The 25,023-nt window shown below is 44.3% G+C and overlaps 4 protein-coding genes across 8 annotated transcripts in view; 1 reads left to right on the plus strand and 3 right to left on the minus strand.

The window, feature by feature from the left end:
• Positions 1 to 217: 217 nt before the first annotated feature.
• LOC115168117 (NEDD8-activating enzyme E1 catalytic subunit) lies at positions 218 to 11,975 on the minus strand. Of its 4 annotated transcripts, XM_029723048.1 has the most exons (19): positions 11,888 to 11,975; positions 10,842 to 10,891; positions 10,327 to 10,378; positions 10,192 to 10,230; positions 9,574 to 9,694; positions 9,410 to 9,490; positions 9,216 to 9,298; positions 8,934 to 9,014; positions 8,757 to 8,800; positions 8,598 to 8,662; positions 8,367 to 8,522; positions 8,083 to 8,185; positions 7,775 to 7,888; positions 7,455 to 7,508; positions 1,473 to 1,509; positions 1,281 to 1,362; positions 1,010 to 1,110; positions 750 to 868; positions 218 to 640 (listed from the first exon to the last, which is right to left on the minus strand). In XM_029723048.1, exons 3-19 carry the CDS (start codon positions 10,344 to 10,346, stop codon positions 552 to 554), a joined length of 1,389 nt encoding a protein of 462 aa, XP_029578908.1. In that variant the 5' UTR covers positions 10,347 to 10,378; positions 10,842 to 10,891; positions 11,888 to 11,975; the 3' UTR covers positions 218 to 551. The 4 variants fall into 4 exon arrangements, with proteins under 4 accessions (XP_029578908.1, XP_029578907.1, XP_029578910.1 ...); XM_029723047.1 differs by lacking the exons at positions 10,842 to 10,891; positions 11,888 to 11,975 and having other exon boundaries at positions 10,327 to 10,571; XM_029723050.1 differs by lacking the exons at positions 10,192 to 10,230; positions 10,842 to 10,891; positions 11,888 to 11,975 and having other exon boundaries at positions 10,327 to 10,571.
• A 45-nt stretch (positions 11,976 to 12,020) lies between these two features.
• LOC115168118 (PRA1 family protein 3) lies at positions 12,021 to 15,196 on the plus strand. Its single transcript, XM_029723052.1, has 3 exons — positions 12,021 to 12,284; positions 13,076 to 13,293; positions 14,115 to 15,196. Exons 1-3 carry the CDS (start codon positions 12,106 to 12,108, stop codon positions 14,291 to 14,293), a joined length of 576 nt encoding a protein of 191 aa, XP_029578912.1. The 5' UTR covers positions 12,021 to 12,105; the 3' UTR covers positions 14,294 to 15,196.
• Positions 15,197 to 15,664: 468 nt separating this feature from the next.
• On the minus strand, positions 15,665 to 22,483 carry lmod3 (leiomodin 3 (fetal)). Its single transcript, XM_029723046.1, has 3 exons — positions 21,616 to 22,483; positions 19,777 to 21,483; positions 15,665 to 16,268 (listed from the first exon to the last, which is right to left on the minus strand). Exons 1-3 carry the CDS (start codon positions 22,066 to 22,068, stop codon positions 16,215 to 16,217), a joined length of 2,214 nt encoding a protein of 737 aa, XP_029578906.1. The 5' UTR covers positions 22,069 to 22,483; the 3' UTR covers positions 15,665 to 16,214.
• A 715-nt stretch (positions 22,484 to 23,198) lies between these two features.
• The window catches only part of LOC115168119 (FERM domain-containing protein 4B), a 32,263-nt gene continuing 30,438 nt past the window's right edge, over positions 23,199 to 25,023 (minus strand). For both annotated transcript variants that reach the window (XM_029723053.1, XM_029723056.1), the window contains one exon: positions 23,199 to 24,157. Coding sequence is in view for 1 of the 2 variants with exons in the window: in XM_029723056.1 (XP_029578916.1) it covers positions 24,118 to 24,157 (40 nt within the window). In the remaining variant the exon portion in view is untranslated. The remainder of the gene's footprint in view (positions 24,158 to 25,023) is intronic.

Raw genomic sequence — 25,023 nt, forward strand, 5'->3', positions numbered from 1 at the left:
TTTTGCGTGTTTCACACATGGCTTTTCTTATGATCCTAACAATTTACGGATGGATTTTCTTACAATCCTAACAATACGTACGCTCAACCTTTTGGCAGGTATGTCGCTCCATACAAGGTCCCCTGATAGCACCAACTGTAATAAAAATGATATCTAGTGGTGTTAGTTGTATAGCGCCATCTAGTGCACAGACTAAGGAAACCCACTTTGCACCAACTTTCATTAACAAAACACTTTATTGCAGCACAGCTGTCATTATTATGTATATAAGGAGAAACTACTGTTATTTTGAGTGGGGGAAAGAAGACAACCATTTGGAGCAAACATTAAGAAGTAAAACACAATTGTTAAGGAAAACGTTCCAATTGATTACACTAATGATATAAAGTTGTTGACCTTCCACACTACCCGCCATAATGGGCCAATATGAGAGAAAAATCGATCTTACATACATTATCAGTCTCAAATATATTAAAACAATACCACGCTGTATCACTTTCCCCAAAGGTTGTCAAATGTCTTGATAGATTCTGTATGTGTACTTTGACGGTTTAAGAGGTGAGTTTCAGCTTGAAGAGGACAGTCTGAGGTGTGGTGATATCTGCCACTGCTAGTTCCTGTCCATCAGACAATCCCAGTTCTGAAACAACACAACATTACATGTACAAGATGGCCGAAACAAACACATAGGTTTATGTAGTCTACCATACACATACCATGCACATATTTGAAGAAAAAAAACATCTTACCTTTCAAGGTTTTGCAAAGATTTGGTCTAGTTCTTTCTTCAATTGAAGCTACAGTCTGTAAATATAGTGTCTTATTTTTCCCTTCCAGGGTTGCTGTGATGGCTGGGGACTTCATTTGCCTGGAAAAGATGAATGTTAACAATGCCAACTTCACAATTGCACTTTTCAGTAACGATTAAAAAAAAACAGCCTCTCCTGTATGAAGACATGACAGACATCAATATCAGTCAGTCAATCTGGTTACTAGCAGATGTACTCACAGGGAGGCATTCTCAGTCAGGTACTCCAAGACCTCCTGTAGCTTGGCAGAGGGTGGGAACTGTAGATCCTGGGGCACCTGGCTACAAGCTGGGCAGTTCTCCTGTCAGACAACACAGCATGAAGACAAAGTAGCTTCGGACATCACGCCACCCCCTTACAGCCTTGTGTCAATAGCACTGTCAGTAACATTGGTACAGTACTCCTTAATAAAATGGGCAAATATATATCCATTAAGGATACTCATCTGGGTACTCTTGAGACATTACTAACCTTTCGCTCTGCCTCGAAGGTGTAGGTGTACAGTCCATCCACATCATTAAATACCAGATAATTATTCAGTGGAATATAAGCACTGCAAAGTCAGAGAAAAGTAATTTGAATTTGATACCTGGTATGAAACTGACCTTTTCTCTACAGTGAGTGCATCATGTGAAAACAGAATGATTAATTCACAGTACTAACCTTGAAGCCATTTTAAAAACTTCAGTGGAGCAGGCAGCTACAGAGCAACAAAAAAGTTACTTGAAATGTACAAAAGTAGCTACTTGTAATCAAGTTAGAATCCATCAAGATAACCGTGGTTACATACGTAAGCTTCGTTTTATGTGAGTAATATGGATCACTCCAATATATTGGTATCACACAGCGGCGGAGGGATACATCAGAGATGAGAATTTACAGATTTACTCCCGTGTACACCTGTGTCACGGCTGGGGTCCGCCCCTATATATAGACCCCATGGCCACGACACACGCTCTCTACATCATTTTTGAGGCGCCTCTAGCACCGTAGAGGATTGGAGTAATCCATATAGCTCACATAACCATGGTTACATACATAACCTTTTATGTTTCACTATACTGGATCACTCCAATATATTGGTATACCTGTACCAGATTTAGCCAGTGCTAGAGGGACCTGGCCAGCCAGTGGCGAAATCCCAGCGCGGGACCGAGACACAGGGGCCGTCAATGTGGAAGCAGGGGTCCCGGCACAATGACTGGAACGAATTGCAAAAATCACTGAAGTTGGAGACATATCTCCCTCACTAACTTTAAACATCAGCTATCTGAGCAGTTAACCGATCGCTGCAGCTGTACACACCCAATCTGTAAAGAGCCCATCCAATCTACCGACCTCATCCCCATATTGTTTTTATTTACTTTTTTGCACACCAGTATTTCTACTTGCACATCATCATCTGCACATCCATCACTCCAGTGTTAATTAGCTAAATAGTAATTACTTCGCTACTATACGGCCTATTTATTAACTTACCTCACGCCATTTGCACACACAGTATAGACTTTTTTTCTATTGTTATTGACTGTACGTTTGTTTATTCCATGTGTAACTCTGGGTTGTCGTTTGTGTCGCACTGCTTTGCTTTGCCAGGTCGCAGTTGTAAATGAGAACTTGTTCTCAACTGGCCTCCCTGGTTAAATAAAGATGAATTAATAAATAAATAAAGTCCCCGGAATGGGAGGCGACGCCCAGGACCACTAAACCAACCGCAGAGGGAGGTGCCACATTTACCCGATAGTACCTAGCAAAGGTGCAAGAGGAAGCCCAGCTGGCCGCAGCACAGATATCAGCGAGGGGGCACTCCTCTCAGTAGAGCCTAGGACACAGCCACACCTCGTGTTGAATGTGCCACCACAGATCCCAGCACTGGCCTGCCAGCAAGGCAGTATGCTGTCATAATCGTGTCCACGATCCTGTGAGAGCGCCTCTGCTTTGATAGCCCAGCCCGCAGGACTTTCTCACCATAGCAGACAAAGAGCTGGTCTGTTGTTCTCACTGACCGTGTCCGCTCCACATAAGCAGCCAGTAACTGCACAGGGTACATCATGCCGGAGGGAGGGCCAGACTCCCCCGCCACTGCTGGGGGGGGGGGGGGGGGTTGTAAGCAGACAGGATAAAAGGGATGTTCACATGCCTGTCTGACAGAACCTTTGGGAGGAATGAAGGGTTGGGGCGGAGAGATATAGAGAGGTGTTTCATTAAGGCAGACTCCAACGATTCGAAAGGCAGCTTTGCCAAAGCTGCCAAGACCACATCCAGATCCCAGCTTGCCATTGAGTGGGTCCTAGCTGGACGCAGGCGACGAACTCCCTTCATAAACCTGGAGACCAAGGGATGGTGCCCCACTGGCCTGTCCATCCACCCCACATGGCAGGCAGATATAGCGGCCAAATACCTTCTCAGTGTAGAGACTGCCAAGCCCTCATCCAAGCGAGACTGCAGGTATTGGAGGACATACTGCACCCCACATGACTCGGACACAACCTCAATACCAGTGCATCAAGAGCAGAACAACCACCAGCGCAACTGGTATGCCGCGGTTGTAGCCGGTGCCCTTGTGCTCTGGATGGTGTTCATTAAGCCATCCTGTAGTCGTAACATGGACCATTGGTGCTGTTCTGCGGCCAAGCCCAAAGACTGAGATGGTGCGGTCACGGATGCCACAGAGTTCCCCCGGCCTGAGACAGTCGGGTCTCAGGAGCAGTTGCCAAGGTGTCCCAGTATGGGGCCACCAGCAGCAGACGATGTTCCTGTCCAGCACAGCCTGGATCAGGGGAAAAGGGGGAATACGTAAAGCTCCAGCCCTGGCCAATTGTGAGCCAGAGCATCCAACCCAAGAGGCCCTGGTGGATCCGACATGGAGTACCACAGGGGGCAGTGTGCATTGTCCAAGGCGGCAAACAGGTCCACTTGCACCCTCCCAATCTTGTCTCACAGGTGCTGCTCCACCTGGGGATGTAGGCTCCAGTCCCAAGGTGGCGGGCCCTTCCTCGAGAGCATATCCGCTGTCACATTCAGGATGCCAGGTATGTGTGCTGCACGTAGAGACGCTATACATCCCTGGGCCCAGAGAAGGAGCTCCCGTGCCATAAGATGGAGGCAGTGGGACCTCAGTCCACCCTGATGGTTGATGTAAGCCACCTTTCTCACAAGGACATGTCTTCCCTGATGTGGAAGGAAAGACCACAGGGCCAGCAGTACAGCTCGGAGCACTAGTGTATTGATGTGCCTGCCGCTCCAAGGGGGTAGCCAACAGCCGCTGGCCAACAGCCGTTGGTCACACCCCCCCAGCCAATCTGGGAGGCGTCTGTGCTGACCAGCTCCGGCGGCACATCCTCAGCATCTCCACCCCACCTGAGAGAAAGGAGCGACAGCACCACCTCAACAATGCCCTGAGGCACTGTGCGGTCACCCGCTGCTAGCGGTGACAGTGGTGCTTCGGGTGCAACCGGTGGGAGTTGAACCACCATTTAAGAGGCCGGAGATGGCGCAGGCCCAGGAGAATCAGCAACGAGGCTGCCGGCAGCAAGCCCAACAGGCGTTGGCAGGTCAGGGTAGATACCACCCACCTCTGCCGAAAGTGGTCGAGGCAAGATAAGATTGCCTGAACCCTTCTGGTGGCAGGTGTGCTCTCATGAGGACTGAGTCCAGTTCAATGCCAATGAAGGCCACCCTCTGGGTGGGCGTCAGACGACTCCTCGTTGTTTACAGTAATGCCCAGCCCACCGATGCGTGTCAGGATCGTCCAGGTAATTGAGGATCAACAATCCTCAGGACGTGAGAGGTGCCAGGACAGCATCCATGCACTTTGTGAAAGTGCGGGTTGCCAAGGGGAGGCCGAAGGGAAGAACCATGAATTCCCTTCAAAAGCAAATCGGAGGTACTGCCAATAAGCTGGGTGAACAGGAACATGGAAGAACGCATCCTTCAGGTCCAGCTTCACAAACCACTGGTCCCTGGACACAGCCTGCAACACGTGGGCTGGGGGCAGCAGGTAGAACCTCAGTACCCATTGAGGTTGCGGAGGTCCAGAATCGGTCGAAACCCTCTCTCTTTTTTTAGGACCACAAAATAAGTGGAGAAGAACCCACCTATCCTTTCTGATGTCTCGATCCTGCGGATGGCACCCTTGTCCAGGAGTGAGGAGCTCTCCAGCCGCAGGGTTTTCTTCAGGGAGTTGGCCAACGTGGTGACACAAAAGCCCCTGAAGGACGGAGGCCGGCACCGGAATTGGTACCCTTCAAGCATTGCGGACAACACACAAGGGGACTCCACACCCTCCTCCCACTTTGCCCTTTGAGACCGAGAGAAGCGGCCGAGGAAGGGTGTGTCAGGGGTCTTGCCGGGGCCAGCCTTTCCTCTGGCGCCCCGAGTGCCTGGGTTACCCAGGCACGTTCCTATGGCGGTGACGGTTGACAGGTTGTTGCTCCACCACACACTGTGACCCTCCTCTGTCGTGCCTCAGCACGAAGAGATTGGGCAGGAGGGGGACCCCACCGTCGTTCGGGTGCAGTTGGTTGGCGACGGTGCGTCTGCCTTGGACTCGGGGCTTGAAGAGGGGACATGAACCATCTCAGGGTCTCCCGGTCCCTAAGATCCTTATTGGTCTGCTCCAGAATATCATCAACCCCTGGGCCAAACGTCAGCCCTGGGGTGATGGGGAGAGTGGCAAATGTGCTCTGGAGAGCAGCTGGCAGGCGGGATTAGGCCAGCCAGGGATGGCGCTGGGAGATAACCACCTGCGCCATGGTCCATCCGTTGGCCACATCCCTCTGGTGCAGGGAAAACAGGTGAGACACCTCCATCACTTCCTCTGTGCCCTCCTGCATCCGGGGCAACAGAGGCTACAGGTAGGCCTGCAGCAGCTTGGCCACGGTGGTAAGGTGGCCAAGAGAGCAGAGGGACCAATATGTGGCTTTCAAGTCTGCACCAAAGACTCTGGGGGGTCCCGGCTTCAGTCGCGGGTTCTGCCGTATAATCTCCCGGTCCGGGAGGACCATGGTAGCTATCATGGTGTCCATGGTCAGGTACTCCCAGAGGTCGAGTGACACTGCACCCGCAGCATAAATCCATGGTCTAGTCTCTGCTGCGAGTCGGAAGCACCCCCTGGCAGAGGCCCAGCTCTCCTGCAAGGCCTTGTCGAACTCAGCAGGGATGGGGACAGAGGGAGAGTCATCACTGTCCACCAGTTTGATGTCCAGTGCAGTGGCTACCCGAGTGAGTAGGCTCCTCATAGCCTCTCGAGCTGCTGGGGGCGCTGAAGCCCCGCTGCAGGCTTCTGATGGCCTGTCAGCCCCGCTCACGGTGAACAGTGCTAGGCTGTTCCTGGGGGATGATGCAATCACTGGCCAACAGGGAACAGCTGTCGTCGCCATTGAAGCTATCAACCTCCTGACGCAGGGCATGCGCCCTCCGTTCCAAGGTGGTCCCAGCGGTCCGACTCCTGCCCCCATCCATGACTGGCAGTCCATGACTGCCTAGTAGAGGGAATAACAGCTCGCTGGCGCACCACTTGTCCCCAGCCGGAGCCCAAGCCTGGCCGACCCACTCGCGTATGGCCTCCAATCGCGCGAGGCGCAAGCGTTCTGAGAACACCACACAAAACATACATCCAGTATGGCACTCCACCGCTCTCTCAAACCCAGGTCAGTGCATAAACAAGGTATGTGGATCCCCAGGGGGTGCCACCATCACACCTGTCACAAAGGGAAGCCATAAGCTCAGCCAAGCCAACAAGGCCACAGAGGGGTCCAACGCCCTGGGAGAGCTTATGTCGTGACCCACTTGGAAGAATAGGAACTCGGTGAGGGATAAATTACCCAGTACCTCTGCAAAAAACAGGGAAGACCCATGTGGGAAAAGCAGGCAGACAAAACAAAAACAACCAGGTAATGTATTTTTAATACAAAAATAATTATAATAATTTCAGTTTTACACCAACTGCAATATTACCTAGCCGGTTTAATATCCAAGCAGTAAAAACTCCATTAAGGAACTCCAAAGTTAATGTCGCAACGTAGTGGAAAGCCCACCATGATATTCTTACACTCTACAGGAGAAAGAACAAGAAAAAAAACCCTGCAGGGTAATTTGCAGAGAACCCACATGAGCAGCATGTTAAAGCAATTCACAAAACACACATAGAACAAGCCAGTCGGCAAGTTGTGTAAGGTAAATTACAGTTTGTGGCAGCAAGAGCCATCGTACTAATGGAGGCACATGGAGACGTAGTGTAACGCTAACGAAACACAAGTACGACAAACAACGGGCGGAAGACACAGATCAATCGCACGCAGCGAGTGGAGCACTCAAGAGGAGGGGCTGGCCATGTGGCCTGCTGCTCCAGGCTGCAAACAGCCAGTGAGTATACCTCCACGCAAGATATTACACACTTACCAGTGACTTACCAAGCGAACTTCAGAAAGTTTGAACCTCAAACCATACGGACATCCGCCGAGAAAATGAAAGACAACATGTGTCGCGGCCATGGGGGTCTGTATATAGCGGCAGACCCCAGCCGTGACACAGGTGTACACGGGAGTAAATCTGTAAATCCTCACCTCGGATATATCCCTCCGCCGCAGAGTGATACCAATATAGTGAAACATAACACAATGACGGTCAGAAAGGGTTTCCTACCAGCTATTACAGCATTAGTTGACGCGACAGCAGGGATGATCCTCTTCACGACGCCTGAGGCAAAACCATGTGAAAAGAAATCTAACCACACTGTTCCCAGATTTTTACAACCAATACTTGTAAGTGGGGGTGTTCAGGTTAATACAATTTCAACTTAGAATTGTAATAGGCCTACATTGCTTTTTTTTCTCATCCTCATTGAAAATGGAGCAGAACCAAAATGTTGCTTGTACTATATAGTATCTATAGCCAAAAGCTGATATAGCATGAGAGTTTTACCATCCCTGCAAGACAGGTTGTTACAGTATGGGGCTCCTCACCTTGTGTGAGTCTGTATGTGACTCCTGTGATGCTGTAGTCAGCAGCCCTCTCATGGGCCCTCTGGAACACCCACTGGATGTGCTCAGGGTTATCCCCATCCAAACCAACACCCTCTGAGGGACAGACAAGAGCCTGTGTCATTATCTGTAATGATCTGTTATTATAGGTATTATGTTGATCTTAATGAGCGTTATGAAGGGATTATGGCCACCTAAGGGTACAGTGAGCAATTCAACAATCATTTGTTGAGCTTTTTGATTGCAATCAAGAGGTGATAGAGAATAAGAAGTGTTATTCATGGGCGTACCTCCAAAAGGCTCGTCTTTGGGCCACTGTAGCATTCTGACATACTCAACGCAGTGCTCTGGCAACCGCGGCATAGACGCAATGGTGCACATGGGGAAATTAATCTAGGGACCAAAATAATACAACACATTAGGCTATACAACACATACACCAAAGCGGTCACTTATAAGTAACACAAAACAGCTGCAGTACACAAATCACTGTCCAACTTAACAAAGAAGTAGTGGGCTACTGAAGCAGTACACTAAAAATATTATATTTGGCAGGTCAGAGAAATTGTAGCACCTGTGGTGGGTAAAGCGCCAGAGTGCAGTCGATGCACGCAGTCATGCCAGGCAGAATGACCCGAGCATTGCCTTTGAAACCCTCCGTCCCTCCGTCAATGAGGGGGATGATAGAACTGGGGTCCAGAACACCATCCTTGTAGCTCAGAAGGGATATCTGTAAATGGGGTGATCTGACATTTTACATACACACAATCCACATAGCCTATAGTTCATATTAAGACATACATACCAGCATGCCATTCATCCAACGCCTGGCGATGATCGAATCTAATCCACAAACAATAATGTGGAATTCTACAAATACAATAAAAAAAAAAGCGTGTCAGCACCATTGTTAAGTACAAATGTTTTTAGAAAACTCCATAAAGTTAACAAAGTTTGCACTTACGTCTGTAGAAAGATTCATCAAAGTCTTGTATTTTGTTGAAGTGTCTAAGCAGAATATGAATTAAGAAAAAGAATAGAACATACTTCTAGTACTTCACATGCTCAAGCTAAGTAATGCAGTCATTTGTACGGGGTAAGCCTACACTCCGGTATTCTACACGTCAGTTGCAAAGGATACGGGACGACTTTACATCCAGGGATGCGATTATTGACAAAGTCAGCAGCCACATCTGCTTTTGGCCGTCCAACATCTTTGGTCCTAAACAAAGTATAGAGGTGAGCACTGACATCTGCTGATGTAAAAATGGCTTTATAAATACATTTGATTGATTGAGGTGTGTGTTGAAAAGTAAACTTTTAAAGACACTTTCACTTTGTTTCTTCTATCAAACGTGAACACAATAAGGTTGCTATTGATAGAGTAAGGGTCATGGGAGAAGGTGGGAAAGGCGAGCCAAACCTGAAAAGGAACTGCCTGTTGAGGTTGGAAATATCGATGGTATCCATGTCAACAACATGAATGTGACGAAATCCTGACAGAGCCTAGATCAGAATAAGGAAAAACCACACATTAAGATACAGAGCAGAAATAGAACAAGATAACAAAACCCTTTCATGCATTTGCACCTGGAAACTGGACATTCTCTCACATACCAGATTTTTGAGCAGCTCACATCCAAGTCCTCCAGCTCCAATGGCCAGGATTTTGCATGTCTCCAATAAGAACCCAAGGGACTGAAAGTAATATCAGAGTTGGTGTGGAGAATGCATCTATCTATCCCCTAAATAAAAGGACATGTTATTATCTGATTCCTTACCTCAATGCTTGGCTCAAAGTCAGGATGAGTGAATGGGCCGGGTCTTTCCAGGAACTTCTTCACGTGGTTCCATCGGCCATCCCAGTCTCCACTATCCCCATGTCCTCCATCTACAGCCATTCTGCACACAGAAAACAAGATGCTCTGCTGCACATATCAACCAGCAATCACTCAAACCTTTATCACAAGTGTGATGGCGAGTCAAAAATAGATGGCTAGTTACGTAGATAAATATAGGTCTGTAGCATGTCAATTAACGTCAGGATGATTTCCCTAGAATAGCTCACGTTAATCAATCATTATATATGTGAAAATTCAGACAGCGGATGCTGCTGCTAACTAACGTTAGCTACCAATCATATTAGCTAACTAGCTAGATACCACATTAGCTAAGGTAAACTGGTTTCCTTTGATGTTGAATTGGGCACACTTCGACTAGGCCTGTTCATGTGCCTGGTTCTTAGAATTAGCTAGTTGTCTACTCGAATTAGGCCAATTTCCTGTGTGAAATTGTTGAATTAATGATCCACACTCCATGCTAACAGACTAACTTAGTTAGCTAGCTCACTAACTATGCAACTCAAACCTGCTGCCAGTTTCAAGCATTATGTCACTAACTTCTCAGTCAGCTCCTCTATTTTCCTTCTTTTCTTCTCCCTAAAGAGGAGAGAATAAAAGAAGGTTCAATGCTTAACAGCAGCATAATGTCGATTCTGTCAGCTAGCGACAATAAATATCATTGTTTGTACTTACGGCTCCTCAGCATCCGCCATACTTTCAAGGTTCCATGTCCTCACTGGCTGTACTATATACTCACGAAAATCAAACCTGCGTTAGCATATGTGCACAAAGTTCACAGGGATTTGCAATGACTGTACATGAAGGATGTTCTGCGCATTATGTGCAGCACAGCGCAATTGTGACTTCCATCAACATTACTGCACTTGTCTTACTCCCGCGAGAAGCTAAACTGACGACAACAAGAACCCGAGCCGACTCAAAGATGTTCTATTATATTGACAAGATAGTCGAGTGACTGCTCTAACAATGGAAATACATGTCCTCAAAGATGGAAAGCAGGTAAGATCAGATGGGACCATTTAGGCTAACGAGAGGGCGGATACACGTGTGAAGAACAGGTACAAGTCCGATATAAAGTAGTTTCCCCCCCAAAGTTGCCGAAATACCACGCGCGTCCACTAATATCAGTGCATTTGTAACAACCTAACCAGGGGTGTAGTGATGACTGGAGAAGTAAGGATACTCACATTTTTCCAAACGCCCCACGAAGGAAAGGCGGTCCTGGTGGTTTACAAAACTAAAAGAGAAAAAGTGACATACACTCTGAATTACCTAAAATGATAAATCCCATATTGGTCTTTAACAGTCAGTCCAACCTGTACTGTGCAAGTAGGCTACAGTAATAGTAAGTCTACCATAGAAACAGATAAATGTTAAATTCACATTAGAGTTTTCCTTATTTTTCCACTCAATGCCACACGTCAACAGAAGTGTAGTTAGCCTTTCTAATTACATTTCAATTGATTAGCAGTGTTTCTGTAGGGTATGCAAAGAAAATGGCTACTGGATTGAAGCAAATAATCATAATATCATTCTGACAGGTAGGCTACTTTGTAGCTAGTTAACATTTAATTGAGAAGGTTTTTGGGAAAACCTTTCCATTTACCAGAATACGGCCTATCATTAATATAGCTATTTTTTTCTATTCCTTAATTGTTTGAAACCTGAACGTTTTACTTCATTATGAGGCTTGTCTTACCTTACTTGAAAGTAGACTATAGCCAAAATCCCTCCACATAATCGTGGAGGCAATTATTTTTATAAAGACTTACTCATATGCTTTTCTCCTGTTCTATTGATTTTCTTTCACCTTTATATCATTGTCTAGCAGCCAAAGGCATCGTAGTCATATTAGCAGCCCATGATAGTTGAGGCATATTTCAATCACCCCTCTTTCTAAATTTCTGACGGATATTTCCATCTCTGCACATTTTAGAACGGCGTCTTACTGCAAACACAATTCTGGAACATTCACGCGAAGGTCTACAGCCATCTGTACATAGCTGCGCCTAAAATGTTAAATAATATTTTATCCAAAATATAAACTCAACATTCTGATCTGTTCCATCAGCCTTATTAATTGAAATGGCGTATACCTACACTACACTACACTACTTTGGTACGTATTAGTGCCCACTGGAAAAAAGTGTCTACCCTACACTACACTACACTACACCACTGAACCCAACCATTACGAAATGTATATTAGAGATTATATTATAATAAGCCTCACATTTTGGTTGACCAAATGTGACACTCGTATTAACCTCCATTAAAAAAAACATCCCCAATTCGTGGTCTTATTTTCGTTAACAGATTTGTGGCGAAGTAAACCCTCTCGCTTCGCCTCTCCCTCTCTGCCGGAGCCCATCCTATAAATTACTTTGGTAGCTAGTCTGGTATTACTGTCCAGCTGATCTGTTAAAACATATCCGAGCACTGAACTCGGAGATGGCAAGAATGGAGCTTGCACCGCTCAGACCATGGGACGACTTCTTCCCAGGAGCTGATCGTTTTGCTAAACCCGATTTCGGAGATTTAGCTAAATGGAACAACAGGGTGATCAGCAACTTGTTATACTATCAGACCAATTACTTCGCAGTGGCCATCGTGGTTTTCCTGGTCGTGGGGTAAGTCAGCATGACAGCGCGAGCTTGCTAGCATTTTCCACCCAGCTGCTAGCTATCTTATTTGATTTGTCTGCAGTCCGATTCACACCAAGTCATGGCTACGTAATTGTCATGCACGGACATTTTATTTATAGCAGTGAGCAAGATTTCCCTATCTTTTCATATTCTCCTCACAACGACGAAATAAGAGATGCAGTCATCATCATGTGATGGAATGGTGTGGTACTAGCTGGCCTGCTAAAAACAAATGTAGCTATTTGCTCCACTTTTCCTGATTCAGCTGCCTGCAACTGTGAACGGTGAACATAATTACTAACGTTAGGTAGTTTAGGCCTGCTTGTAACCAATTTATCTACAAATTGTCATTTGAGTACCTTTTTTTATATTTTGAAATAACCATCTGACAGATGAGTTTCCAATGTTTTCTAAATATATTTTTATAATAGGCTAAAGAAACTATTTAACACATGAATGCTAAAAGTTGTCCAAGCAGTTGGATCCTTATCTCAGCCACACACGGCATGTACAATGAAGAAGTGTACTGATAATACCCGAGGAGCAGTTTTGTATGTGTCCTAATTGCTAACTTGCAGCTACGATAGTTTGAAAACTCTCAGATTATTTTTGAAAATGGCAAAAAAAGGAAAGGTGTTGCTCTTATTCCAGCCACCAGGTTATGCTGTTTGTTGCTTTTATTGTGTTTTACAGATGCCCAATTAATTGTTTTGCATTGCCATACAGAATTTGAGTGGATGAAGATGTTTTGTGTAATGTGTTTCCCATCTGTGTAGATTTCTGAACCCTCTTGGCATGTTTCTGGGCGGGGCAGTGGTTTCTCTGGTCTTCATGGTTTCGGTGTGGGCAGGAGAGAACAAGAATTTCATCAAGAACTTCAAGAAGAAAAACCCCTCCCTGTTTGTCATTGCTGTCATGGGAACGAGCTACTTCCTGCTGTCACTATGTGGTGGAGTGATGGTCTTCATCTTTGGAATTACTTTTCCCTTGCTGTGTGAGTCTCAGTATATTCCACACTCTTGGACAGTTTCTTGGACACAGAGGCTTTATCTGTGTCTGAAGAATCTGACCCTTAATGTTTGATTTTTGTTAGTCACACAATGCACACAGTAACTAGCATATAGATTTAGTGTAGCTTTCAGGCCTTTTTCCAGTGGCAACCTCCATTGGAATATGGTGCAAGCGTGGCGGATTAGTCACAGGAGGAGGAGCAAACTGTTTTTTTCAACCACTCTCATTCTGACTCATTGTATGGGTTCAATATGGGGAATGTGTGTGGTTCTCCACCTTAAGAACGTTTTTCCCCTTCAGTTAAACTTTAAAGAACATTGTTTTGGAAATAAATAGTATAGACTAACTGCTGGATTCTGAAATGCACATTACAGAACACAATGTTTAGGGCAATTGGTGGTTCTGAGAAAAGGAGTGCAGGCAACAGCTGCCACATTGTGGTGGGGATCAGGAGGCAGTCAGTCAGTGACGGAGCCCTTCCCAAGAGGGCTGTCCTGTGGCTGCCTGCGTGTGACTGGTTGCTATGTACTGTCTGTACAATACTCGACTACATTTACTGGCTTACATCATGCAGTCAGCATCTCTGACGAGGGGAGTAAAGATGCCTCTCCTTAACCGTACGTGTGCATTGTATTTCATCACATATACCTGGAAACTAATTAACCTTCTCGGTTGAAGCTGCATAATTTTAGATTAAGGCACACACGTCATGTTTCCATGGGCCAGAATAGGAAAATGCTATCTCCATTGAGAGTAGCGCATCGTGAGCGGGTAGGAAACTAATCCAGCCTTTCTTCCCTGTAGTGATCCTGGTCCATGCGTCTCTGAGGCTGCGCAACATGAAGAACAGGCTGGAGAATAAGATCGAGGGAGTGGGCATGAAGAAGTCCCCAATGGGCATCATCCTGGATCTACTAGACCAACAGGAGGAGAAGATCAACAAGATCCAGGACTTCCTGGAGTCTAAGCTAAACAAGGAGTGAGGGGAGAGAGCAAAAATGGCACCCTCATTCAATTCAACATGGTTTGCTTTTTCCTTTAACACTAAAATCAAGTGTTGATTTTTACCCCGCATAATGTCAGTGCTGTCACATTCCCTTCATTTGTCATTCTCACTCCATTTTGTTATATTGAATGAACACTTTTTTTATACATTTTGTGTCAAAGTACCTGATTTCTTTAGAGCATTTCAGAAAGATTTGTACAGTCCTGTATGGATCATGTGTTGGGGGGAAGGCACTCGGCACAATGAAATGAGGCATGAGTGTTTCTGTATATTTGCCCAATAATGTTCAAAGGAACACAATACACATGTTGTCATTATGTAATTGCAATATATATATATATATATATATAAAGCTGCATGCCAGAATGTAATAACTATTGCACGTTAAAACAATTGTGTTCAGTAGCATAGCTTCTTGATTTATTATCTAAATTTTTTTTAAAAAGCTAATAATTTAATCAGAATCAATTTATTTGCTACCTCAAAAGATAAACAACTCTATTTCCTCTCCTAATGCTGAACTAGTGTCACTGGGCTCCCCTTCTATTCACTGGACCAGTGACTGCATATTAACAAGTAGCAATAATATCCCTCTTGTTACTTCAGACCCTGTGGGTTGGGCTTGAGATGAACATTTTCAGCTCATGGCTATGCAATATAGGAAAATGAATGGCAAATGCAGCTCTATTCATTCAAGTAATCATGGTGTATATGTTTACTTTGTGCTTTCATGTGTCATTGAATCTTCTCTACTTGTGTATTCAGCAGAAAACAAATGTTTGCATTATAAAAAACAGTGTAAGGCACCAAAGTATTGCTGGATAAAGAATCAATGCATGAATGTTACCTCTGTACTATTAAATATCACACCCATTATGAATGCCTGATTGTGCATTGGGGTTATGATTATTTCCCCTCAGTAGCAGATGATCTGAGATTTTATTCTAAATCCACCATAATAAATAGCCTATCCAATTCCAGGGATCACCATTAGTAATATGAAAATGATGACATTTCTTTTATGAAGATTTTATGAGCTATTTGTGTTGTTTAGGACTGACACAGATGCAGTCTTCCAAAGAACTAAGGAGAATCACAGTTTATATCGGACATAGCCAAATTGCTTTTAGGAAAAAGGAGTGCACGCTAATACTATGGTTACAGTTTCACAGACGAGTTCAGAGAAGGTTCTATTATAAGGATGTTATAACTGCTTTTTTTGTGTATGAGTAGTGATAACATAACTACAGAATTGGAAGCAGAGCACTGTGTTCCACCATAACAAAACTTTAAGGAATCCAAATAGTCTTGTAACTATGTTAATGAAGGAACCATTGAAATATTAGACATTTTGATTGTACACTGATTTTTAATGTCAACAGTCGTTAGAATTATGACTTGTTAAGATGGACTGTTCCGTGAAACAAATAAGTCTGATTTGAAATCTAGCTTCTGGACCACTGGCGTACAGTGTTTCACACAATAAAAGACAAATCCTATACTCTATATTCTGGGGTTCAGCTGTTTGCCATTGCAAAGCGGACAGCAGACACCAGAGTGGTTTTGAAAATCTATAGATGAAAGACCTGTCATCAGTAGATGATGCATTATGGATTTGCCCACACTCATTTGGGAGTGTTCAAAGTAAATAAATTTTACACAAACAAACATAATTATTAATTGAGACTACTTATACTATGCACATTGTATGGTGCATTTTCCAGCTGTAGACTCATATCCAAATACCATACTAGTTCTTCCAAGCCTCAAGGAACAAAAGGTCTTCTGCCTGAACAGGAGTACTGAGGCAAACTAGTGTTACAAGTGCAAGCAGATTATTGTTAATGAAGAGATTAAACATGTTAAACAAACACAGAAATAAAGGTATTGTAGATTCCTCAGAGATTGAAGAGACTGGTTTCTCTTGATTCCAATTCTTTGGGGAGTGGCACCTGTAGGAGTAATACATTACACAAACATAAACAGCTGTGAGAAAGATTTGATTGGCAGTAGAGGATACACACAGGTATAAGGGATGGATGGAAATGTACAGAATAGCTACCTGGAGGGAAATGGGGGAGGGTCCTGCTTTTAAAATTTCAGTCAAGGCGAGGGTTTGGTATTTTTTTTACATCTAGTCCAGGGGCGAGTTATGTAATTTGTAATTGATTAAATGTATATATTTCTCAGTGTTTTAGAATTAGTTGCTTATTAGGCTATATATCGATGTGTTACCGATGCCGCCCCTCATCTCTGATTCTCTGCTGGGCGCGCAATATCAAGTGCCCCTATAGGCTATTTAGTGCGGTCTCAATCAAATGATCCATAGCCTATAGAAGCACAGAGCACCGTTACATCCCTAAGATAGCTGCTGGGGTGGTGTAAATACAACTAGGCTGCATTACACATTGCAATGGATATTCCAACCCTGAGCCCTGGCCTGCTCTGCTCTTGCTGATCCAAAAAAAATGTGTGTGCTGCCTAACCAATGGCTGCGCTGTGTAGGGCTACGGTGGCAGTTCAGGAGGGGAGTCAAAGGCTTCTTCCTAAAATTATTTTTGATTAGAGATAATCCCAAAAATGTACTTCCTTGTGCGCAAACTTGTTCCCCCTGCTGCATTGTTCCCCATGCTGCTATTGGACCAGGTCTCTCTTGGAAAAGAAATGTTATCTCAATGAGAAAAACCTGTCTAAATGAAGATTAAAAAATAAAATAAAAGACTAGCCTATGTTCTGTTCAGTTTGAAAAGGAGTGTTAAGATGATTGATTTTGTAATTGATTTGATCAAAAACAATGTTTCTTGCCCGTGATTTATTTATCAGAGTTATTGACCTCCCAATAAGCCAGATTCAAGTAACTTACATAGCAACTTACATTGTGGTGCTGAAACTTGAAGCATCAGCAGCGGCAAAATCAATTAGAAATGGACAGCTCATGGTGCTGAATGTAGGCATAATGTAGGCATTGTAATTAGACTTTAGTAACCACAAGAATGGTTTGTGTTGGAGCCTATTTCTTCCTATTTAAAAACCAAAGGTAGGCCTACCTGTTTGATAGACGAAATTAGGCAATAGGCTGCTATGTCCATAGATTTGTAGATCAATTCCTCCACCCACCATGCACTCTTTAAATAGCCTACATCCATGTCAGTGAAGGGCAGTTCAGTTAAAACCAAGACTTGAATTGAGAAGGTATGACATAGGCTTACCTTTTATTAAAGAAAATTGAAAAAGTACAGGTATAACCCTTGTTAGCTTAAGATTTTGAAGAAAAAACGGATCTGATTATATAGTGATCTATAACAGTGCATATGGGGATATCATTGTTTATCTTCTTTGACATTCAGAAGCAGACTTTGCTTGGGAAGTAATCTAATTCTGTCACTATCAATTGATTAAGCAATTCACTTTCTGTACAATAGAAGATGTTTAAATCCAGACATTTGTGACCTCTCGTTGGGTTAAGCCACAGAAAAAGAGTAGCCAGCAGTTAAAGCTTAAATGTTTCTGCGTCGGTAGACCTACTCTGTCTGGGGTGGAAAGGTAGGACTACTCTGTATGTTGTGGAAAGGTAGGCCTACTCTGTCTGGGGTGGAAAGGTAGGACTACTCTGTCTGGGGTGGAAAGGTAGGACTACTCTGTCTGGGGTGGAAAGGTAGGACCTACTCTGTCTGGGGTGGAAAGGTAGGACTACTCTGTCTGGGGTGGAAAGGTAGGACTACTCTGTCTGGGGTGGAAAGGTAGGACTACTCTGTCTGGGGTGGAAAGGTAGGACTACTCTGTCTGGGGTGGAAAGGTAGGACTACTCTGTCTGGGGTGGAAAGGTAGTCTACTCTGTCTGGGGTGGAAAGGTAGGACTACTCTGTCTGGGGTGGAAAGGTAGGACTACTCTGTCTGAGGTGGAAAGGTAGGACTACTCTGTCTGAGGTGGAAAGGTAGGACTACTCTGTCTGGGGTGGAAAGGTAGGACTACTCTGTCTGGGGTGGAAAGGTAGGACTACTCTGTCTGAGGTGGAAAGGTAGGACTACTCTGTCTGGGGTGGAAAGGTAGGACTACTCTGTCTGGGGTGGAAAGGTAGGACTACTCTGTCTGGGGTGGAAAGGTAGTCTACTCTGTCTGGGGTGCAAAGGTAGTCTACTCTGTCTGGGGTGGAAAGGTAGGACCTAGTCTGTCTTGGGTGGAAAGGTAGGACCTACTCTGTCTGGGGTGGAAAGGTAGTCTACTCTGTCTGGGGTGGAAAGGTAGTCTACTCTGTCTGGGGTGGAAAGGTAGTCTACTCTGTCTGGGGTGGAAAGGTAGGACCTAGTCTGTGGTGGAAAGGTAGGACTACTCTGTCTGGGGTGGAAAGGTAGTCTACTCTGTCTGGGGTGGAAAGGTAGGACCTAGTCTGTGGTGGAAAGGTAGGACCTACTCTGTCTGGGGTGGAAAGGTAGTCTACTCTGTCTGGGGTGGAAAGGTAGGACCTAGTCTGTGGTGGAAAGGTAGGACCTACTCTGTCTGGGGTGGAAAGGTAGTCTACTCTGTCTGGGGTGGAAAGGTAGGACCTAGTCTGTCTGGGGTGGAAAGGTAGGACCTACTCTGTCTGGGGTGGAAAGGTAGGTCTAACTTTTGAAAGTACCATTCTCAGATTCCTAATGATGTCTCAGATTAAATGATTTGCAAACGGACAGTTTCGTTCCAAACAAGACACACTGTGGCATTGGGGAAGTAAAGTATGATAAGATGAACACATAGGCCTATCTCTCTGTCTGTTCTTAGCCTGTCATTTGTGTAGTATTAAAAAATATTCTGATAATATGTCAAATTATGTAGAATTGCAGGAAATGTTTAAAAAAGGAAACATTTTCTCGAACCTGCAAATACGATGATAGATTCATGCAATACTTTTACTATAAAGGTTATCTTTCCACGCCTACTCTTGTGCGGCCACAGTGGACTATCAACCCACAACCTTCTGGCTCTCAGCCCTGTGCATTATAAAAATTCAAACGTTTCCATGTAATGTTTACTGGAATAAGGCTAAGGCTCTGGTAGACATGTTCTCTGCTATCCACTTTGTTTTAATTATTATTTGGGGTATAAGGGAGGGTCATTTCTTTTATTTTTTAAGCATTCAGGGAGGGTTTAGGTCAGAAGGGAAGGCCAAACATTTCAGAAGGTCCCATTTTCTCCATGTAACCCCGTATTATAATTAACGTTCACTCCCTTACATCATTTTAATTTCACACTAATCTAGTCTACATATTTGCTAGTGCATGTCTAATATGGGTTAAAGCTAACAAGCTTGATTAGACGGTATGTGCTCTCCAGTTCAAGGTAGTTCCACAATGCATCTTAAAAAAAAATCCACCAACTTCTGACATCTAACTAAACAATGTGATTGCTGGTAAAATAAAATTAGCCAACAATATGACTGTAAGTGACCTTGTGCTAATCTGAGAATCATCAGTTTTACTCACAGCTTTGAGATAGGCCACGTTGCTCTTTTTGATCTCATTAAGAAGTTCATCGCGGGGCGTCACATCCACCTTGGCCGGCTGCCGCCTCCGAGGGACAGGCTTCAGTGTCTTCATCACATCTTTCAGAGTGGCCTTCAGTTCTACCATCTCATCAACGCCTGTGTCCCTCGTTTTTTCTGATGTCTTCCTGAGCTGGACATTCAGCCTCTCTGCTCTCCTGTCCTCCCTAAGGTCAATGTCCAGGAAAGGGTCACGCTTTTTGGGGGTCCTCTTCAGCTGGATGTCCTTCAGAAGGTTACCAGAGGAGTCCGTGCAGGGGGGTTGTTGTGGAATGGGGTTGCATTGCTTGTGTTTAAGCTGCTTGTGTTGATACTGTGGAGAAGTGTTCTGCTGCTTTTGCGGCTGCTGTAGAGGACTGTTCTGCTGGAATCTGGAGGAGGGCTCTGGTTTGGGTTCCATGGGACCCTGGGGACCCTTGGGAAGATGCGGCATGAGGGCCGCGATTTCGGGAGGGACATAGCCCAGCATCGCTAGCAGCCCTGGAGGCAAGTTCAGAGCCCGTTCGTACATCTCAAACACCTCCTTCTGCTGCTGCTGCTGCTGCTTGCTCTGCTCCTCGTTCCTCTGCTGTCTCTGGCGGTCCAGGTTCCTTGTCAGCAGGTTGGTTACCACCATTCTGGGGCCCGCCTGCTCAAAGTGGTAGCCCATCTTCAGGAGGGTATTGTTGGCCTTGAGCAGGCGTGACACCTCCATCTCTGCGTGGTGGCCCAGCATGTGTCTCTGGTTGTGGAAGCGGAGCTCAGTGAGCGTCTCGTTGAACTGTAGGCAGCGGATAATGGCGATGATGCCTTTCCCTGTTATGAAGTTAGACTCTATGTTCAGTGTGGTGATGCTACGGTTCTCTCTCAGCATGTTGGCCAGGTAGAAGGCAATGTTTTCGTCTGCGCCGGTGTTGGCTATGCTGAAGGTCTTGACGTGTTTGTTCTTCTTCAAGGCATCAACGTATTCTATTAGCATTTCTTTGGGAATGTTTTCTATGTTATTCAGGTTTACGTCTGTGATAGCGGGGTTGTTGTTGCGGATCTTATCCAGAGTGGTGTCCAGGTTTGTCTCGTTCCCTGAGGGTCTTGATGTCTTCTTGGCCCCACCAAGGCCACCAAGGCCCCCACCAAGGGCCAGCTTTGGAATATTTAGTTTGTTAATTACCCTCACCTCTTTCTCTGGAACAAAACAGGCCCTCTTCTCCTCTGGAGTCATCTCTATTTCTTCAGGAGCGGGAGCGTCTGTGGTGTCATTATTTACTTTCTCAGGTATTTGTGATGTACTCTTTTGCTCTGTTCTCTCAATCTCTTTATTTTCTTTCATGTCTGCGAACTCTGGTGGGGGTTGCAGAGGACTGGTAGTGTTTACAGTGTTAGTGCTGTTATCATCCGATGACTCTTTTAGATGCTCATTCACTGGGTGTTCATGTTTTTCTATGACCCTTTCATCTTTTACGGGTATGTCCTTTTTTTCCTGTTCCTCTTTCTCCTTCTTCACATCCTCTTCCTCCTCCTCCTCCTCCACAGGCATTACCTCTATAATCTCCTCTATCGCTTCCTCTCCTTCAACACCGTCTGTAGCTTCGATGACTTCTTCTACCACCTCATACACAATCTCCAAGTCTTCAGCAATTTCTTTCTTTTCAGTATCCTCTTCCATAGTTTTCTGACGAAGACAAGTAGTACAATCATTTAATAAACGTAGCTTTGTAGAACATACAATGGCATACTGTATAATGTATGATATATTGAAGACTATAGGCACAATCTATTGACCATTGATTATGTAGTCTCTTACCTTACTGGGCAGTAGAGTGACGGGGACCCTCTCCTCCTCCAGCATGCGTTTGGACTCCTTCTCCCAGTACAGATAATCCACAAGGCCCCTGTGGTCAAACGAACCTGTGGGCGCCTTCTCTGTCTGGCTCTTCTGCCTTTGACCCACAGGTACCCTCTCATCCGGGGCTATAACGTCCATCTCTTTCTGGAGCTCTTTGAGCTCCTCAGGAGACAATTTTGCCAGGATATCATCTTCATCAATGTCTTCTTCATCATCAGAGTCGGTGGATGGCTTCTCTTTCTTCTGATCCTTCTGTCTCTGACCAAGCGGTACTCTCTCATCTGGCGCTAAAACATCCATCTCTTTCTGGAGTTCTTGAAGCTCCTCAGGAGACAAGCTGGCTAGGATATCATCTTCATCAATGTCTTCCTCATGTATGTCCTCCATGTCCTGGTCCCTTTGGCTGGACATATTTGAATAGTATTTGTATTAAGAGTTTATTTTCAACCTAAAGGGTAAAAAGTATATCCACGATGACTACACAGTTCTAGAGCTGAGTGGACAGTGCTATTGGCTCTGTCTCTAGCTGGTAAATGGTCTGCTCACACCCTAGGCAAAGTCTAAAATTAAACACATAGGACCTCATGGAAGATATTTATGGTGCAAGAGGGCCAGGAGAGACATACTAACATGTTCTTTTTTCAGTAGCTTGAGTCAGATGGACAGGCTGTATGATCTTTCAGTATGGCAGTTGATTGGGAGACAGGAAAAGGGGGAGATCGACAGGAACAGGTGGACAGTTTTTTTACAGGCCTGGGAAGGATTCCACGGTCCATTACGCACAGGGCTCCGCCCAATCCCCCAGAGCTTCCAGGAAAGTGTAATAATATCTCCCTGAAGTGGTGCACAACAACTGACAGCTGATGTAAAACCAGAAGAGATCAGATTTTGTGTAGGGGGTCACTACACTCACTTGGAATGTAAAAAAAAAAAGAATAATAATGTTTTATTGTCACATACACCAGATAGGTGCAGTGCAATGTGCTTGTTGTTTTACAGTAAATTAGTGTCTTGCTTAAGGGCACATCAAAATATTTTTTACCTTGTCAGCTCAGTAACTTGCTCGACGCACTAACCGCTAGGCTACCTGCCGCCCACCAATGGATAAATCTAGTCTTGTTGAGGGCTGTCACGTCCTGACCAGTAAAAGGGGTTATTTGTCATTGTAGTTTGGTCAGGGCGTGGCAGGGGGTGTTTGTTTTGTGTGTTTCGGTGTTTTGGGGTTTAGGTTCTATGTTCTCTATTTCTATGTTTATATCTATTTTTCTATTTCTATGTTGGGTTTTTGGCAATGACCTCCAATTAGAGGCAGCTGGTTGTCGGTGTCTCTAATTGGAGGCCATATTTAGTTGTGTTTGTTTCACTTGTGTTTTGTGGGTGGTTGTTTTCCTGTATAGCCTGTGTTGCCTTACGGAACTGTTTCGTCGTTTTGTTTAAGTGTTATCTTTAAATAAATTAAGAAGATGATCACTATACCCGCTGCGCCTTGGTCCTATCCTTACGACGCCTATGACAAGGACTAAAGAAGTCACACCACATGCTGTGTGTCTCACACTGGTTTTTTATTGATGTCCCAAATCCAAATGGGAGATATTTCACTTAGAGTAGGAGATGACAAAGCCTAACAATATGTGGACAATGTACAAATGTGTAGAGAAAGACCAAAGAAAAACAATAAAGAAACATTATTTTAAGGCATATCTTTTTACAATATACAAAAAAGCTGCTTATCAAAAGTTTATGTTCACATGCAAGCAATTTACACCACATTAACACGATCACAAAAAGGAAAATATGAATAATCTTTAAACAATATCAACATGTACATTCAGATTCATACTTGGGAGAGGAGAGAGCGCATCAGTCCATTGACTGACAAACCTGGGACGCAAAGACTGCAGTAAGGAAGGGTTGGTTTATTATTTTGTTATCACACTTTGTGAATAGTAACTCAAATGTATACCTAAATGTTTTACAAAGATATTCAAGTTGATTTACAACATGTATAATGAGTAGCTCACTAAATAGTGCTCTGTGTGTACTGTATGGCACAACACTTTGGAGGTATCCTGCTTTAACTCCTTATTCATACACTCCAAACACACAGTTTACTGATTATCATAAAGACAATAACTTTTTTTAAAGACTTATTTTTGTCATAATACAATAGGGTAATATATTTGGGTCAAAGGTATCCCAGGGTTTGAAATGCTGTTTGTAGATCCTTCACAATATTCACAATGATGAAGCTGGTTTTCCAGATCACCAAAACCTTGCATTTGTGCCATCACCACATCCCATGTCTTCCTGAATAATATCCATCTCCATCTAATCCAAGGCACATGGTCATTCAAGAGTGCCATAATAGAGTATGTCCAGAGGTTAGTTGGTATCCTTCCAGAGAACTGTGCTTCCAATGTTGGGGTCATTGTGCCAGTGATTATTTTGGTCCTCTTATCTTCAGTGCATGCCCATATAATTTCCATCCATGTATACTCTTCTGTAATGAAGAGATGAAAACAAACAAGGTCAATATAAAAGTCTCCCATACTGTAGGACAGCATAGTACTTCATGAAACCCCCTGCATGCTGCAACAGCTGGAGATTATTATCTAGAGGCATGAAAATCGAACACAACAAACCATGGATACACTCTATGAAAACATGATGTTATATTAGAAAGAAGACTACTGAACAAAAGCAAACATGCTACTGTCTTGTCAAGCATGCCATGCAATAAAAAAGGAATGCAACATTTGAAATGAGATTTTTCCACTTAATATGATCACAACTTACAGTAATGAGAGGCAAGCAAAAGTAGGTCAACTCTACTACGGGTTCTATGAGTTATGAGGAGGATGTGGTGTTTTAACTGTGGATGTGAAGCTAGACACTGTGAAAGTGTTTTAACTGGATGTGAAGCTAGACCCTGTGAAAGTGGTTTAACTGTGGATGTGAAGCTAGACACTGTGAAAATGTTTTATCTGTGGATGTGAAGCTAGACACTGTGAAAGTGTTTTAACTGGATGTGAAGCTAGACACTGTGAAAGTGTTTTAACTGGATGTGAAGCTAGACACTGTGAAAGTGTTTTAACTGTGGATGTGAAGCTGGACACTGTGAAAGTGTTTTAACTGTAGATGTGAAGCTAGACACTGTGAAAGTGTGGTTTTTAGCTACAGGATGTAATGAACACAACATTTTCTCCACATGCGTCCATGCTGAATTTCTGAGGATGTTTAAAGTCGAAGATCATTTGGCAAAACCTTTGGTCAACCGGGTAAGGCATGGCCACTCATGAGCTATAAGTATCTGGAATGGAGTGGAATGTGGCCAACTAGGAATTGGCAGTATGTGTTACCACTCCT

This window comes from Salmo trutta, chromosome 30, assembly GCF_901001165.1.
Source record: "Salmo trutta chromosome 30, fSalTru1.1, whole genome shotgun sequence".
NCBI classification, from domain to species: Eukaryota; Metazoa; Chordata; class Actinopteri; order Salmoniformes; family Salmonidae; genus Salmo; species Salmo trutta.